Here is a 19,074-nt window from a genome sequence, read left to right on the forward strand (position 1 = left end):
AAGACACCACCACTGTGGTAAAGCCCTTGGGCAGCACTTCTGGCTCATTCATGGAAGCTCCTTCCCATACGCATGGGCACTACATCCCTGATGGATGTGCTCTAGGTCTGAGCTGCATCCCAGTGAGATGCACCACATTACTGCTGGTCCCAGGTGCTCAGTGGGCAAGAGGCAGCATCTCAGAAGCTAAGCAGGGTCATACTTAGTACACTGATGGAAGACTGAAGGCCTTGGCCTTGCTTTTATTGGTTGGTCTTGATGGTCTTAGAGACCTTTTCCAATCTTGATGATTTTATTATTCTATGATTCTATGACAGGTACCACAGCTGAAAGGAGAAACAATTGTTTTTTGACAGAAATTCATTTTTGGCTGGGGGATAAGATTGAGATTGAAATAAGTATGAGATAAAGTTCTCCACAATTTGTAATTGATAAGACTTCTGTATAAGATTATAATGTGTGTATTTATATTACAGAGTGCAAAAATTTTGTCAGTGTTGATTTTTACTAACAGAAAGAGTGGTTGTTGAATTGGGTAATGTCTTCTGCCTGTGAAATTTTGGCGTTCATTCTAAGTGCTCTTCTCTAGGGAATATTTCAATATTTCTTCAAACATGAAGAGAAATATAGAAATATTAGTTTCCAGATCTCCATGCTGCATATTACAGCTAGATAAAAATGTAGCTTTAAGTGATTAATGGTGATAATGATCTTTTTTTAACTATGATGCTTAGCAGTTGTTGCAGAATCACGTAGACAATGACCACAAAGGCTGACTGTTCTGCTTGCTCATACTTGAAACTTACTGTTACTTCTTTGGTTTCTGAAGTTTGTGTGGTCACAAGCTTAGAATGCTGTCATCAAAGTGGGTTTAAAAACCTTTTCCTGTGCTAGGTGTTGATAGAGGAGACTGTTGAAGAGAAATTAACACCAGAAAGCAAAAAGGTTAATTGCTGCATGAGGGTTTTGAGGTGGGAGAGCCCATATGAACTGCTACTGGCAACTTCTCGCAAAAGCTAACCAGACAAAGATATGAAATGTATTTTGTAATGAACTGTGATGCAATTTAAACAAAATACAGCAAACTCTATTCTCCATTGTAGCTGAGTGCATCCATGGAGATTTGATAGAGCTATTAAAAGGAAGATTTCACTTACTTTTCTGTGGGGTGTTTTGGCCTAACCAGGAGGAGTTAGACCCATCTAGACATCTGTGGATCACAGACAAAGACTAACATAGTGACTGTGAAAGGCTTTGGTGTTTTGCATGACTGAACTGAGTTGATGAATCTTCAAATGCAGGATGCCAAGAAGAGATGCAGAATGAGTTCAGAGCTGTTACCATCATGAAGCCATCAGTGACATTGGAGCCAGAACTGAGGCTTCATATTACTGGTTTGCATGATGATTACTGTAAGTTATTTTCTTATGACTGAGGCTTCTGCAGAGATTGAGAACACTTATATATATACTTCAAGAAAGATGGCAAGGGTGTTTCCCCTTCAGATCAAATGGGAATTCTCCAATACTTACGCATGATGTCATTTTTTCTTAGACATTTGCAGCTTGAAAATGAAAACTGCCTGTCGCAGAATGTAGAGATCACTGATCAAACCCTAGAATCATTACCACCTAGGTCTCGTGCAACTTTTTTCAGCAATAGGTCTCAATTCACATTTAAAATCAGACCAGTGAACATACCTCCATGCTAAGGACATTTCAGCTGTTAGCAGTCTGTCAACACAGCAACTTTAGGTAACAGACTGTGAAATCTCTAGTTATGGGAGAAACCAGTGATTTGTTTATGGTTTAGATGATAGATATCTTCTGAGCTAAATTCTCACCTACATTTTTCGTGGTAAAATTAAACATGCACAGAAGAATGCATGGTTTTTTGTTCTACATTGGCAAATATATTAAAGCACTTCTGAAACCATAACATTTCTATAGTTGAAAGTGTTAGAAATTGTTCCTGTGTTTCTATTGTTGTTTGTGTTTTGTTTCCTTTTTCCTTTTTTTTTTTTTTTCCCTAAGGTGTTCTTGCAAGCATTCTTTAGATGTAAATCTATGAGCAAGCCAAAAGTTTGTTTGCATCCAGATTGAGTCTGGATTTCTATATTAGTGATTTTTCATGATTATGTACAAGGTGCATCCACAAAACAATAGCATTAGTAGAATTATTTGGAAGTTATTTTTAGTGCGTATTTCTGACTGTAGGAATCAGGACTCTAATCAAACAGCTGACTGAAAGATTAAGCTGTTCTTCAGGGTGATTTTAGTTACTGAAGCACAGCATCAGACCTTGGCCTATGCTAACTGTTTTCTTCAGGGATCATTTAAAATGACTTTTAAGCTGTCATAAATGCAACAGCTGATGATTCGCATTGACATCAGAGTGTGTACTGTTATTCTGTGTCAGAATTAGATGTTGCATAACAACTCTTTCTGGCCTGCACTTTCTACCTGACACAGCAGGCTGTTCTGAGGCTAACTGGTGTAATGACTTCCTTTGCCAGGGTCTGTAGTGCACCTAACATAAGTGGAAACAGTATTTCTTGCATTTGCTTACTGAGCAAACTTTGTGGGAGAGGTGCAGAATTTCCCTGATTCCTTTCTGCATTTTTCTTCTGTTACATGGAGAGTAAATATTAGTACTAGCTCAAGGAAGAACTGTAGCATATAGACTTTCTCCTATGTCTTTACCAGTAACATGAATTATTTTGGAACAAGAATGTTTTTGCAATTCTAGCTGGTACTGGAGAACACTTATTTCTGGTGGCAGAAATTTGAGTGATGCAGCCATCCAAAATGATGGATGATAGGTATAAAAACATTTAGTGAGGAATCTGTAAGTCATATTCTTCTGTATAAATATATAGATTTGTGGTAGTTAACCTAATGAAGATCTTGTTAGAAATACTCACCTTCATTTAGTTCTCATTTATGTCCTAGTTGAATATGAGCTGGTAATGGCTTCATTGAAGCAATGCCATGAGTTTTTTCTGTAGCTATTAAAAGAAAGCCTCTGCCCCAGCCATAACCCCTCCAACCCCAGCTTATTACCTCTAACCTTCTTGCAGTAATTTTTAGAAGATCTATTTTTTCTAGATCTAAACATACTGGACTGGAACCTTGAAAATCTCATTGCTGTTGCTCTGGGATCTGCTGCATATATTTGGAATGGAAGAACTCTTCAAGGCATTGAAAGCATTGGTTTAAATTCCAGTTCCAAATACATTTCATCTCTAGCTTGGATAAAAGAGGGAACTTGCCTTGCTGTTGGCACTAGTGATGGAGAAGTGCAAGTACTTAATAATTTACTTTTTTGTCTTTCTCAGTTTTTAGCTGAAGTGTCCATTAGACAATCTTCTTTGCTTAATGAAACAAAACAAGAAAGTTGGCTAAAATACAGAAAAACTCTTCTGTAGATGGTGTATAACAATTACATCATCCCTCATGTTACAGAATAACTGCACAGAGGGACTCAGATTTTCTTTTCATCAGTAATTGGAAATCTTTAATTATTTTTCTCAGCAAAGGCCAGTCTTGTATCTCTCTTGCTAAGATCACTCTAGTAGAGACAGATACTTTTAGAACTTCAGCAAAAATTGTACTCATAGATTCACATCCCTGAATTTCACTTCAGATTATACACATAAAACTCTGTCTGCTGTTGTAGCACTGTCCTGTTTTGAAAGGTCTTTGTTGGATGTTGGCTGTGATACTGAATAATGTGGGGATCTATCTGGTAGAGTTCTGATTCAGCACGCCAGTGCTTTCATACACAGGCTTCCAAATACTGGCGTATAAATAGCTTTAAATTTAGAAATGCACATTCTCTTAAAATAAAATAAAGTGAAATATTATGTGAAAAAAATAGTGTGAAATGAATGAGCTTGAAGTTGTCTGTATGTCATATCAGAACTGAATACCTGCAAACAAATGAAGAAAACAAAGACATTTCTCTCTCTCCCTCTCTCTCTCGGTCTCTTTTTCTGTTAAATTTGCATTTGTTCTGTGTGTTTGTTTTGTATTGGCAGCTGTGGGACATTGAAAGGAAAAGGAGGTTGAGAAATATGTTTGGCCACCTGTCTGTAGTTGGAGCTCTGAGCTGGAATCATTATATTCTGAGCAGGTGAGTGCTATGGTCTATTCACAGAAAGAATCCTGATGCTTTCATCTAGATAGGCATCCCAATTATTTGATTAGTTTTTGTTGGTTTTGGTTGAAAATGCTTTATTCTTTACCAGCCACCACAGAAACAATATGTAAGTATTCTTTATGTCAGGAAAGCAACCGAATGGAATTTAACCTGCCTCTTTAGTCTCTGTTTTTACTGTTCTTAAGAAATCTGCCACCGCTTCTAGAATTTCTGTAAGATGTGGAGCACATGGTTGTGGTTTTTTTTCGGAATATTTGAGCATTAATTGATATTATCTGCAGTGGGTCCAGATTTCAAAAAAGATACCTTACTCAGTGCAAGGGAGAGGACATGTAGCTTAGGCTGCCCTTCCACTGACTTTTCAGATGCATGGCAAAGCACGGTTGTTAGAGTTACACTCTTCTCTAGCTGTGTATCTGTGAGGAAAGGCCAGTTCAGTGCTAGCCAGAACCTGAACCCTATTTTGAGGAAGGATCAAAATTGTTGCCTTTTGCCCTGCCAAGTTGAATATTTTATATTTGGGCATCATTTCAATATGCAGACTCATGAGAAGGATAAAGCATCCAATTTTGTGTTTTATTCATTTTTTCTCTCAGTTTCCAGTTCAGATCTTTGTCTTAGGCTTGAAGAATGCGGGGGAAAACTTGATTATAAAGGATGTTTCTCCTATTTTAAAATAATGCGATAGTCTTCTGTTTTACTTAAACAGAAATTATACCCAGCATTCACTGATTATATTGTTAATCTCAAAATGAAAGTTGTTATCTCCTGATGAGATCACCAGAGGTAGTTTTGTTTCACAAGATGTTGTGGCTTTTGATTCTGTTGGATCTGCTAGGCAGAGTAAGATGCAACATTACCAACTGATCAACAGTTAATAAAATGCTTTGGCTTTTGCAGAATGTTTGTGAATTACATTACAAATACACATTTTCAGCGTCTACTTGGCATAACCTTATCACAGTCAGTATTAGTTTCAGTTTGCATTTCAGCTTAGCCAAAGAAGTAAAAGCAATGAAAACTTACATTACAAATCTTTCTGAATAGAAATTGATTCTAAAATTCAACATGAAACTGTGAACTACACTTCTTGTTGATAGATTAAGTTCAGATGACATTTATTTCTCTTTCTAGGTTTGATATTAGCCAATTAATTACTACACAGTTAAATTACCTGTATAATCAGAAAAAAATAGAGTTAATATTCATTGCTACTAAAATAAAATCAGCATTTTTACAGGAAGCTTCACTATAAGTTGGTACTTCGATACTTTGGAATAGCATACTAATTCCTGTAGTTAAAAATAGACTGATGACAAGGATATCCATATACATTTCAGTACAGCAGATTAATTTGTCCTAATTAATTGGTTCTATTTGTATTTAGCAAAATAGATGCAATATTTTGTGTCAAAAGAAAATAATATTGACTTCACAGAATCACAGAATTGTAGGGGTTGGAAGGGACCTCCAGAGATCATCGAGTCCAACCCCCTGCCAAAGCAGGTTCCCTTTGAGCGCTTTGACAACTACAGCTCACGATAGAAATATTTTCATTTGATGCTGCCAGGAAGCACAGCACGAACAGAAAAGGGGAGGTATCAGGAGATATTCAGAGTGCTGCAGGGCTCCTGCAAAGTCTCCATGCTACTCCCATCAGCTGACCATTCATACGGCAGAGCACTGTTCCACACAAACGGAGGGATATCAGGATGTTCTTATACTGCAACCCTTGGCTTAAAGAAGCAGAACTGAGGACAAACATGGCAATTTAAATCAGATATGATTTGCTTTTGTGATGCGTTGGTTAGGAAAAGATGCTCACCTGGGTCAAAGGGTGGGAAAGAAGGCTACAGGAAATCACAGAATCACAGAATCATAGGGGTTGGAAGGGACCTCCAGAGATTATTGTCCAACCTCCCTGCCAAAGCAGGTTCCTACAGCAGGTTGCACAGGTAGGCATGCAGGCAGGTCTTGAACATCTCCAGAGAAGGAGACTCCACCACCTCCCTGGGCAGCCTGTTCCAGTGCTCCGTCACCTCACTGTAAAGAAGTTCTTGCGCACATTGGTGCAGAACTTCCTATGCTGCAGTTTCCGGCCGTTTCCCCTTGTCCTGTCTCCACTCACCATTGAAAAGAGTCCGGCCTCGCCATTCTGCCCCCACACCTTGGATATTTATAGACCTGGATCAGGTCCCCTCTCAGTCTTCTCAAGGCTGAACAGACCCAGTTCACTCAGCCTTTCTTCATAGGAGAGATGCTCCAGGCCCCTCACCATCTTCATGGCCCTCTGCTGGACTCTTTCCAAGAGATCCCTGTCTTTTTTGTACTGGGGAGCCCAGAACTGGACACAGTACTCCAGATGAGGACTTAGCAGGGCAGAGTAGAGGGGGAGGATCACCTCCCTCAACCTGCTGGCCATGCTCTTCTTAATTTAGCAAAAAACCCCATTTCTTTTCAAAGAATATTCTCTGGAGCCAATGTCTTTCGCACTTATTCAGTCATTGAAAATCTCTTCATGTGTAACACTGGCAATTCAGTCCATTTCTGTTGGTTAGATTTTCTGCTTATTATTTTGGAGGAGGTCTGCATCGTTTTTCAGAAAGCGAAGCCTCTGCGTATAATGACATAATGACGTGTATCTTCCTAGTTATTTTCCATAAAGACATGCTTAATATTCACTGTTGAAGTGCTTGGTTGGAATTTTACTAATTTTTTGTGGCCTTCAAGAGTTTGGGAAGTCCATAATTCAAGCACATTGAATGACATTTTCTTGCAATCAGTCACTTAATGTATGTGTTTATAGATTTTCCAAATTAGTCAGCTTGTATCTGAAGATTCTTTAAGAGTCTGTTTGTCTCCAATCAACATAGTCTTAAATAAATCTGTTGCAGTAATGTGAGATACTTGTTTCTCAGTTATTCAGATACCCTAATACAAGCTGGGGGATGCGAAGATGAAGCACAGCCCTGCCAAAAAGGGCTTGGGAGTACTAGTGGATGGCAAGCTGGAGATGAGCCAGCAATGTGCCCTTACAGCTCAGAAAGCCAACCTTATTCTGGGCCAGCAGGGCAAGGGGAGTGAACCTTGCCATCTGCTCTGCAGGAGAGAGACCACATGTGGAGTACTGCATCCTGATGTGGAGTCCTCAAGTACAGGAGAGACATAGTCACTCCATAGTTGTAGTGTGTCCAGAGGCGGGCATACAAAAATTGATCCATGGGATGACATATCTCCTCTGTGAGTACAGGCTGAGATATCTGGGGTTGTTTAACCTGGAGAAGAGAAACCCTGGGGAGACCTGATTGATAGTGCCTTTCAGTATCTAAACAAAGTTGTAAGAAAGACACTTCAAAATTGTCTGTTTTTAATGGACAAGGGAAAATGGTATCAAACTGAAAAAGGGAAGATTTAGATTGGATATAAGAGAGATTATTAAATTTTTTACAATAAGGATGGTGAGACACTGGAACAGTGTTCAAAGAGATGGTGGATGCCTCATCCTTGGAGACATTCAAGGTCAGTCTAGACCAGTTTCTGAGCAACCTCATCTAGTTGTAGGTATCCCTGTTCATTGCAGGGGAGATGGACTAGATGACCTTTAAAGATCCCTTCCAACTCTAAGGATTCTATGATTTTGTGATTCTGTGAGAATATGTATAGAGGTTGATTATCTCAGTGCCGTAAGAATAGATGGAACAGTCGATTTCCAGTGCGTGTCATGGTGTCTAGGAGATCAGGCACAGCTAGCACAGGTTCATGAAAAGCATGCCATGCTTGACCAACCTCATCTCCTTCTACGACTGGGTGACAAGACTGGTAGACGAGGGACAGACTGTTTTCTACCTAGACTTCAGCAAAGCCTTTGACATGGTTTCTCACAGGATTCTCCTGGGGAAACTGGCTGCCCGTGGCCTGCACAGGTATAGCCTTCCTTGGGTGAGAAAGTGGCCAGAGGGCCGTGCCCAGAGGGTAGTTAGTGGTGAATGGAGGTAAGTCCAGCTGGAGACCTCTTACAAGTGGTGTCCCCCAGGGGTCGGTACTGGTACATTTAATGAGTTAAAACCAGAAGAGTAGTATTTGAGTATGAAACTACTAAAGTGATGATCTGCATGTCAATCTGACCTTTAATAACTATACAGTCAAACCTGGGAGTAAGAGCTTGTGAAGAAAGCAGTCAGTTGTTATCAAACAGAAGTCTAGATAGCATATTCTTAACTCTAACCATCAATATAAACGGCGTCTCTCAGGATTAGAGACGTAGAATTTTTTTTAAGGCACTGTTGTGCAAATAGCTAAGAAGTTACAGAAAAATAACTTCAGAAATATCTAAGAGTTTGTTTATAGATTGAAAGAAATATGAACCAATTACAGAAGATTTGTTTTCGGACAGTAGGCATAGAGTAGCCTGGAAATATCTGGGAACATTCGGTATTCTGTGTTTCCCAAATAGTTTTTCTTGAAAATAGATCAGGTAAACATAAGATGATACTTTTCAAACCTCTTCTTTTCTAGACATCACACCTCATATAGGAATATATAAGGTTGAATCACTGTAGTTGTATGAGTTCAAGCAGATCTCACTTGTAGAACACATGGTAAGACTTCCTATTAAAATGCTGTCAGCCCTTGACATCTATTTACAAATGATAAGTGAAACAAGAGTATCTGTGTCACTTGATAATACTGTGTGCAGGACAGTACTGAAAAAAAGGATGTTAACAGTGCTGACAGTTATTGGGGATACATGTGCAGGTAGTTAGGAGAAAACTGAAAGGAAACTAAAAGCTTGGTATGGTTTGCAATCATGGATCTATTGCCATGTCACATAGGTAATCATGACTCCAATTTGCAATCTCAAAGAGCTCTGCAATCTCTAAAAAAGGCTCCACTTCTACCTTCTTCACAGAAATCACCAACAACTACCCTCTGCACAGATGGGAGGACAATGGTAAATATTTGTCAGTTGTTTGGTTATATATGGGTAAAAAACACATCAAGCTGAGCCAACTGAGCTTGAAGATGTGACACAGCCAGCACGCAAAAGCTTCCTGCAGACTAATAAGGCTAAAGTCACCCAGAAACCTATCAGGCTGTGTAACAGTGGATCTTTGATGAATACAGTCAGTTAACAGAATATCTGAAATTCCAGTTTAATACTGACGGAAGGAAGATATTCTATAAGTGGCTATCTATTTGGAAAGGAAGGATTTGAGGAACTGTGCCTTTACAAGCCTCCAATAACATTTATTTAGTTTACAGAACTCAGTTTGGGTGCATGAAACTAGGCATTCTGTGACATCAGACAGCATGGGTTCATGAAAGGCATGCCATGCTTGACCAACCTCATCTCCTTCTACGACTGGGTGACCAGACTGGTAGACGAGGGACAGACTGTTTTCTACCTAGACTTCAGCAAAGCCTTTGACATGGTTTCTCACAGGATTCTCCTGGCTGCCCGTGGCCTGCACAGGTATAGCCTTCCTTGGGTGAGAAAGTGGCCAGAGGGCCGTGCCCAGAGGGTAGTTAGTGGTGAATGGAGGTAAGTCCAGCTGGAGACCTCTTACAAGTGGTGTCCCCCAGGGATCAGTACTGGGGCCCACCTTGTTTAATATCTTTATTGATGACCTAGAAGAGGAGGTTGAGTGCACCCTCAGTAAGTTTGCAGATGACACCAAGCTGGGAGGTGGTGTTGATCTGCGTGAGGGTAGGGAGGCCCTTCAGAGGGATTTAGACAAGCTGGACCACTGGGCTGAGGTGAATGGGATGAGGTTCAACAAGGCCAAGTGCCGCGTCCTGCACTTTGGCCACAACAACCCCATGCAGCGTTACAGGCTTGGGGATGAGTGGCTGGATGAGTGTGAAGAGGAAAGGGACCTGGGGGTGTTGGTTGATGCTCGGCTGAACACGAGCCGACAGTGTGCCCAGGTGGCCAAGAAGGTCAACGGCATCCTGGCCTGCATTAGAAATGATGTGGCCAGCAGGAGCAGGGAGGTGGTCATCCCCTGTACTCAGCACTGGTGAGGCCGCACTTCGAGTATCGTGTTCAGTTTTGGGCCCCTCACTGATGAAACACATTGAGTCCCTGGAACATGTGCAGAGAAGGGCAACAAAACTGGTGAGGGATCTGGAGCGCAAGTCTTATGAGGAGGCTCAGTGGTGACCTTATTGCTCTCTACTTCCTGAAGGGAGGTTGTGATGAGGAGGGTTTTGGCCTCTTCTCCCAGACAACAAAGAGGACCCAAGGAAATGGCCGCAAGTTGTACCAGAGGAGGTTTAGGTTAGACATAAGGAAGAACTTTTTCTCTCAGAGGGTGGTCAGGCACTGGAATGGCTGCCCAGGGAGGTGTTGGAGTCGCCATCCCTGGCAGTGTTCAAGAGGCGTCTGGATGAGGAGCTGTGAGATATGATTTAGTGGCTTGTGATAGCAATGGTGATGGGAGGACGGTTGGACTAAGTGATCGTTCCGGTTGTTTCCACCCTTGTAATTCTATGATTCTGTGGTTCTAAGATTCTGTGAAAACCAGGGAAAAGAAAATATGCTGTAAGCTATTTTCAGTATATTCAACTCAGTTATACTATTGCTGAGTAAAGCCTATGTCAGAACAGTAATAGAAACCATGCTTCCAAAATGGGCCCTTAGTAAACTGACATGACTGGCCAAGGTAACTAAGGGAGAGCAGAGTCTGAGGGAGTGGTCCCTCAGGACAGGTAAAACTATGCATGCATTTCCTAACAGTGATACAACAGTGTCAAAATGAAAGGGTAAATAAGCTGTGACAAGTAGAGTTGATTAGTGCAGATTTTCTTTCAATGTGGAAGTGGGAGGGAGAAAGAGAAGGTGAGGAAGAGAATTTAAGAGCAGAGTGCTAATGACTACTACTAGTAAACCCTTAACGAGGCCAATAAAGTTTTACCCTTCCTCTTTGTTGAGTAATATCTGGCCTTGGTAAAATTCATTTTGCAAAACTTTTTTTGAAGTACAGGTTAGAGTCTACATTAACTGGTTAACTGCTAAACAAGGTACAGATTGGTGGTGTACACTGTAGTGTGTCTTCAGGAAAATGAAAACTGTGATGGAGAGCAGGTAATTTGCCGGGCTTGTACTGAGCAGCTGCTTTGCTACTTTCTATTTTCAGTCACCCCTCTATTGTTGCTCTGCAGGCGTGCTTCACTCTGATGTGGTTTGCTGCTGAAACTACTGAAGCAACTTCAGGATGACAGTGTAGCATCTTGTCTTTAATATTGAACACATGCTGTCTTTTCTCAATTACAGTGGTTCAAGACTGGGATCTATTCATCACCATGATGTTCGAGTGGCTCAGCATCACGTTGGTACTCTTTGCCAAAACAAACAAAGCATTTGCAGCCTCAAATGGTCATTAACCAATCAGTTGCTTGCAAGTGGGTCTAGTGATGGTACACTGAATATCTGGCACAGTGATCCTGGTGTGAAAGTGCAGACACAGCCACTGAAAACCATTCCTCATTCTTCAGCAGTTAAGGTATATGGAGGAGGAAGAAAAATTCTGTATTTATTCTCATGAAGTTATGTTGTTGATGCAAACTGTTGTGGAATTTTTCAGATTGTCTCAGTTTATTTAGATTTCTATTAGCGTCTTCTCTCCTGATTGTTATGCAGATAATTTTAATACCAGTTCTCTTGATGCAGATAAATACAGTAATGCTTTGATTGATCATGAAATTCTACTGGATTAGTAGGCCTTTGCAAATATTATATCAATCAAAAAATCTACAACCTCCTCCTCCTCTCTTTCTCCATCCTCCAAAGTAAAATTCTGTGACACAATGCTTAAAAATCATCAGACAGGATCTTTCTGATGTTGGAATTCTGGAAAGTTGTCTCTGGAATTCCCTCTGCTGAAATGATTTTAAATGTGAAGTTTCTTCTGCTCTCCTACTCGCTTCAGGTTATGATTGCTGATAGCAAAGGATCTGAAGAGAGAAACTGGAAATGAAACAACTTTGATTCTTTATTAAGTCCTAGTCTGGGAAGGAGAGGTCAGATATCAGCAAGAATGAGGAATCCAGCATTTATAAGCTGCTTATCCTCCCAGAAAGGTTTGAGACTAGCCTGAAGCATTGATGATAAAGGATCAGAGAAGATTATTGAAACGGGTGCAAATGAGTTCTTTGTAACTTTTCTTCAGATAGAGCCGGGACCCTGGGCATGTTGAAGAAATACCTCAAAGAACCTATCTTTATTTAAAGTCCCGTAGATGGCATTGCTCAAGCTTCTACAACGGCTTGAGTTAGACAGAAGTCAAACTGCATTATGTTGGATTCTTCTAGTACTGAGGTGTGAATCTGACCTGTGAAGAGCGAGCAGAGGAGCTGGAATGTTATGAGCTTAAGTAAGGCAGTGTAGGTAGGCTAATGTAAAGAAGTGACAAAGAGAGCAGTAATTGGAGTTTTGGGATCCTATGCATCTGTATAGCAGGAAGAGCATGATGTAGTAAGGAATAAAAAGCAAGAGATATATTCTGGGTGCTTGTTGCAGATCATTTTTCCAACTGGGCTTTTAAGTAAAATCTATTCTGTTTTCCAGCTAACCTCCCAATCTGTTCTGGTGTCTGATTTCTTTTCTTTTGTTTTTTTTAAGGCTATGAACTGGTGTCCTTGGCAGTCCAATGTCCTTGCTACAGGAGGTGGAATGAAAGATGGGATTTTGCGTGTCTGGGACATAAACAGTGAGAAACTCCTCCAGAGTGCAGCTACAGATTCTCAGGTGAAGATGAAATATCTGCATACTCTGGCTCTGCTCTGAATAGCTGTATATTACAGCTGTATAGCTGTGCTTCTTTGGCAAACTCCCACTGACTTTGAGGGTGGTTCTGTGGGCAAGAGAGCAGCAGGATTTTCTGTGTGTCTGCAGTTTGCTACATTTGGCCCTGAAGTGTGGGGCTGGAATCAGAAGTAGTTTGTTTTTCATTTACAATTTCTCTTCACACAGAAAGGCTTGAAAAGAAGGTAGTCTCACAGCCAGACACTTTTCATCATCTTTTTATTTGTGGCAATAGTGGGTTTGGCCAGAATTCTCATGAAGAGAGAGCGCTAATGGGGAAGATGGCTACCCAGATTGCTGGGTTGGGGAGAGGTCTAAGAGTCAGAGGGCAAGCATCAGTCTCTTGGGTTAGAATACTAGGAGACGGAGAAAAAATTCTCAGCTGGAATAAAGCAGTATAGCTGATGATTTTCCTGGAGCTGTGACAACTTGGAGATATTCTTAGAGGACCTTGGTTTCATACTGATAGGCTATTAATGCATTTAGTCTATAGAGCAGCTGTACCTTGAAGTGTTGCAAGAAATGAAATCATCCTTCTAAATAAGTAAATATTCTGCTGAGGCTATTTCTCAGTAACTTCTTCAAATGCTCTAGGTAACATTTCAGATCTCTTGAATGATCTATGTTGACTCATTCTGAAAACTAAAAGAATTTTAAATTGCAATAGATTTGTTCATTGCTCTGGTTACCCAAAACCAGTGAACTGATGACTGGACAAGGCCTTCCTGGAAATCAGATGAAAATATGGAAGCATCCAGCACTTATCAATTCATCAGAACTCTATGGCAAGTATTTCAGTTCACCGTTTTAGATATTTCAATTACCCATTTTTCTCTCTGACCAGTTTTTTTTTTTGTTTTGTTTTTTGTAAATATGTACATTATACATGTAAGTAAAATAAAGCTTAAAGAGCACTCACCTACACTTCTTTATCTACGTGCAGGTATTCATTCATTAAGTCTTGATGCATGAGATCGTAAAGATTGACTTAGTAAGATAATGATGTAAGTTTTTTCTGTAAAATTCTGTACAGTTTTAATGATGATCTCCTATCATTTCTAAAGCTGTCCTAGTCACAGACTGTGGATTTAGACTTCTCCCTAAGGATTACTAAACCTGGACTGAGTGTGCTGGTGTCAGCTTGCTTCGAATACATTGTAGGCTGGTGGCCTTTTAAATGACACAAACTAGATATGATTCTTCAGTTTTGCAGCTCATTGAGCCAGGATATTGTACCAGCTTCCAAATTAAGTTTGAATGTGATAAATCTCCGTGTGTTATCAAGAGCTGTCTGAGTGTTAATGAATGCTTTTGACTGTGAAGCAGTGCAGTGCCTTGTGTTGTCCTTGTACCATGCTGATAGCTAGGGGAAGTGTAGTCTCCTTACAGTTCTGTTTCAGTCCATAAAGCTGTAGTGTTCCGGCTGTTGTTTGCTATTAAGCCTTCTTGTTGTTTGTGTTTGCTGTCATTTTGATGCATTGATTTTCACTTGTTTCAGTGTTAAATTAACCAGTAAACAAATAAATGTAACTGAATTTTGTTGTTGAATCCTTTATGTAATGCTGAATATCTTGAAAACACTCAGTAGGAATGAAGTTCATCAGGCATTGTTAAGTACTTCAGTAATTGAGATTGCCTATTACTGAGCATAATTACAACAGAATTCTGACTGATACTAATCCTTTTACAGCAGAGTCCATTTTTGGTTCACGTCTAATAGAACTATAGAACAGTTTACTAGAAGATTCATTTTGGATGTAAATGTAATCCTGTTAGAACTTAGAAAAGTTTTTATCAAAGAAAATACATAATAAAACAAAATATGCAATTTCTTTGAAAAAATGCCCTGGTGTGATCTTCAAACAATGATGTAAAACTCCACCCTTCTCCACTCGGAAAGTACGGAAATTTATAATTTTGACTTTTCTGATTTCTTCTGATCCCCCAACTCTTCAAATGAAACTAGTAATAAGTTTTTCAATCGGTGTTGTGGTCCAAAGACCACATCTACAATTCCTTCTTCAGAGCTGTTAGAGACACTGAATGGAACAAGAGTGTAAGAAATTTGCTGTCTTTGTAAATTCATGGTTTTTGATACTGACAAAGATCATGTAGTCTTTAATAGGTTGAGAAGGATCAAAGCCTCAAAATAATACCTGCTGAAATAATTAAACAATGGTATCAAAATTCTAGTCACAAAGTTTAGGTGGGGGATATTTTTTAGCACCAGGACACCAGAATCTTGCTTTTGGTCTGCAGTTTTATGCATCTTCATGAAGTACTACTGTATAAATCCTACAGTTTCAGAAGGCCTTACAGTTCTCCGCATGCTTATCTTCATAATGCTGTTTTGAGCTAGAAAGAGAAATGCCACCTCCATTGTGTTAATGGATAATTCAGGTGCAGAGGCTGAGAACACAGATCACCTATATTCGTTCAAAATGGTCACCCAAGATTTTCTTCTTAACTTTTCACTTCTTTTCAGGATAAGACTAGTCTGTCTTTAGACGAGGAACACTACATCTCAAAATCCTCGTTTTTTTTCTCTTAGGTGTCTGTGTCAGCTTTATGATTGTCAGTGACTCACCCCCAAATAAGCTAATGACCAGCAAATTGCAGTAAAAACACGTCTAATTACCTGTGCCCCCATGTGCCTAAAATCCCCATGGATTTTCTTAAGAGTAACATTGTGCAGGACCACATGGTAGGTCTGTGTAAGAGTTGTGGAGCAAATCTCATCTCAGTTTAGTATCAAACAATTTCTTTAGTTCCGTCAGTTGATTCTACTGTGAGAGACACTTGTATAACTGAGTAATGAGTTGTGTACATTATTTATGCTGTTAGACTAGGGTAGCTTCTGGCCTTCAGTTACAGCTGCCAAAATTTTCTCAAACTGCAGACAAAACCAAATGTAAAATTCCAATAAATTGTTCATTGGGATCACTGTTAAAAGATCTTCCCAACAGTAATAATGCAGCAGCTGGAACCACTATCTTGTAATTGTTGGATCAGCTACTAAGTGTCGCGAGGCATAAGCAGCCAGATGGGAAAGCTCAGCAGTCAGACTCATTACCAAACACAGACTTAATTATAAACGCAGAGAAGAAACAAAAGTGCAGGTTTCATGTTCTCCTTTGACAGAAATACCTTTTCAGTGTGGCTCGGTCCTGGAAGTTAAAGCCTGGTCCCTAAAGGAAGATACTGCCTTCAGCTCTTAATGTGAAAATACTCTATACAAAAGGCTATCTTTGCACATCTTGCAGGGTATCAACCCGGTGCAGTAAAGGCAGAACACCTATAGGTAAAAAAAGTGATTGACAATCTCTGTGTAAGATCGTGATGTATCTTGGCATTTTTTTTAACATATTTTATTTTTCAGGTCATAAAAGGAGAGTCCTGCATATAGCCTTAAGCCCAGATCAGAGGAGGCTCCTTTCGGTCGCTGCTGATGGGATAGCTTGTCTGTGGAAATGCCATGAGTATGAAGAGAACAATGAAAAAAAAGAAAGCTTTTTTTCTAATGATTATTAGAGCTCATTCTTTTGACTTATTTTCCTTGAAAGCAAATGATTTTATGTATTTCACTCATTCAGTAATTCAAAATATGTGTATTCCTTCCAAATGAAACATGGCAAAAGATAGTGTCATTCTTTCAGGAGTAAAGCAATTTTCTCCATTTAGTCCATTACATGAAATATTAGTAGCTTGTCTTACTTAACCTAGAGGGAAAAAATTCTAACTCTTTCAAACAAATCATTTTTGTTTTCATTAAACTAGCAAGCATGGATGGAATCCAGCCCATGCCAACATAAGGTCTTAGGTCCTGTTTTTAGCTATGATTCTTGTAATTTTACATGGTCTGCGTCTGTATTGGAATCCAAATGCCAGGCTGTTTAAATTGCATTGAATCTGACAAGGGCTGGGGTCAGTAGGTACCAGTCAAGGGACTGGATTGTTCCGTATATCACAAAGCTCATAGTACAGAATCCGACAAAACATTTCTGGAGATCATAGCAAACATATGATGCTAAATAAAAATAAATGATTTCTTGACAATTCTTCAGCATTTCTGTCACAGCAGTGATAATTAACTTTATTAGCTAAATAAGCTGTATCAAGTTCAGAATTTTTTCCTTATATGCACTCACTGTGTTTGTCAAATGTTTGAAATAACTGCATAATAATTCTATTAATATCCAGAGTTTTGTAATCAACTTGTCAATAAACCAGACAGGCATAGTCAGAGAAGTGCAGCAGTTAGTTTTTTGTCCCTTAAGGGTAGCAATTTAGTTCTGGGTGTCCACAGATCTGGCAGCTGTCACCCTTGTATGAATTTTACCTAATGCCACACCTCTTGAACTTTAATTGGAGTTTTCTGTAAAATACCTATGTACTGTCAACAGCTAAGAAAGAATGTCAGATGTGTATGTGTACGTTTGGTGGCCCTGCTAGGCAGGGGGGTTGGAACTACATGATCCTTGAGGTCCCTTCCAACCCGGGTGATTCTGTGATTCTGTGATTTGATCTTCAGATGCTACTCAAATACAATTCCAAACCATATTTTAGCCATAAGTGTCTCCGGAACTTTGATTTCATTATTGGGAATGAAGAAAGGCAAGGATTCACTCTTGCATTTGTCTTAAAAGCCTCGTGAGTTCAGAAGCTCATTAGGGTTTTTTTCCCAGTTGAAATGTATTTAGTGTCTTTCCTGTAGCTGAACAGTGAGAAAATGGGATATAAGGGGGGTAGATCAATGTCAATGGAAAAATAAGCTGTTGGTCAAATGTTTGAAAAGAGAAGCAACATTAACTGGCACACAGGCATCTCAGGAAATGAATGTGAAACTCTCTTGTCTTAAGTTCTCATCATTTTAAAAGCCTTATCTGATATATGTAAGTCACATGATCACTAATTTTAGGTCTGGCAGGTTGAGACCACTCATCTTTTTTACCTGGCAAGTTACTAATTTACAATAAATCTGCCACCAAGTTAACCCTTCTGTGGTCACCTTGTGTCATCTTCGGAAAAGGTTAGAAAATGAGAACAGCAATCATCAATTTTGAAATTACTATGAAGAAGCTGATGCCTAAGAATGGGAGATAACTTACACTGAGCCTGTCTCCTAACATATCTTGTAATATTTGACCAATTATTTAACTTAAATTAATTACAATAGATCAACTTAAATATTCAAAATAGTGTTTTACACAGTTTTAAAGGTTGGTTTTGTTTTGTTTTTTTTTTTTTTTTAGTGATAAAAAAGCATTTTCTCTCTTTTCACTGGGAGAAAAGCTGTGGAATTCTGTAGAGTTCTTTACTCATGTATTTCAGGAATTGCCCCAGAAATTCTTTTTGTTCTTGGATGGTACATAAATGTTGGTTTGCCAAATAAAAGAAAAGAGGGTGGAGGACTGTGGTGAAGAAGGAACTAATCAACACTGCAGTTAGGTGTATTTTGTTGGATGTTTATCTGTTGAAATAAAAACCAAAATACAAAAAACAAAAACCACTTATTTTTAAACTGAGAATTGTTTAGTACTTAATTATCCAAGTTCATTATTGAGTTGTGAAGCTGTATTGGTCCCAGAAGTATTTCAACACAATATCTGACAGAGAGAGAAGTTGCTTATTTCTGCAGGACTAGCCAATAGCCCATGAAATTCTGTGTGCACTGTAGCCCTGTTTTGTGACCACATCTGAGAAAACATTTACACATATATTTAAATTCCAGTCTCTGTTTAATCTGTAGTGAAATTAAACATATACTTACATGCCTTTTCTAGTCAGTTTCTTCTGTATAACCAGCATTTATCTTTCCTATCAGGAATTTGAGGACTTGAGAGGCATGCTTCTGCTTCACTGAGCTTTATAGGTACTGTTACTGAATATTTGCAGACATAGAGAGTACAACTGCTGAAAATCAATTAATGTTCATGTGTAGTTGCCTCATTCTGCCTGTGCTAAGGTCTTAATATATGAGGGACTGGGCAAAACGTGAGGTCTTGACATCCTCCTTGTATAACATGGTGTATTTTTGTCTCATTCTGTGCAACATGCCTATGGTTCACAGAATCACAGAATTTCTGAGGCAGGCAAAGGCCTCTGGG

At 39.4% G+C, this 19,074-nt stretch overlaps 1 protein-coding gene across 1 annotated transcript in view; it reads left to right on the top strand.

The window, feature by feature from the left end:
* CDC20B (cell division cycle 20B) overlaps positions 1 to 17,386 on the top strand; it is a 26,316-nt gene extending 8,930 nt beyond the window's left edge. Inside the window, exons 5-11 of the mRNA XM_052669994.1 lie at positions 1,302 to 1,412; positions 3,108 to 3,304; positions 4,040 to 4,134; positions 11,438 to 11,666; positions 12,785 to 12,910; positions 13,635 to 13,752; positions 16,347 to 17,386. Coding sequence (XP_052525954.1) covers positions 1,302 to 1,412; positions 3,108 to 3,304; positions 4,040 to 4,134; positions 11,438 to 11,666; positions 12,785 to 12,910; positions 13,635 to 13,752; positions 16,347 to 16,498 — 1,028 coding nt within the window. The 3' untranslated portion in view covers positions 16,499 to 17,386. The remainder of the gene's footprint in view (positions 1 to 1,301; positions 1,413 to 3,107; positions 3,305 to 4,039; positions 4,135 to 11,437; positions 11,667 to 12,784; positions 12,911 to 13,634; positions 13,753 to 16,346) is intronic.
* Positions 17,387 to 19,074: the final 1,688 nt, after the last annotated feature.

Source organism: Tympanuchus pallidicinctus, unplaced genomic scaffold, assembly GCF_026119805.1.
Source record: "Tympanuchus pallidicinctus isolate F22 unplaced genomic scaffold, pur_lepc_1.0 scaffold9, whole genome shotgun sequence".
Lineage (NCBI taxonomy): Eukaryota > Metazoa > Chordata > Aves > Galliformes > Phasianidae > Tympanuchus > Tympanuchus pallidicinctus.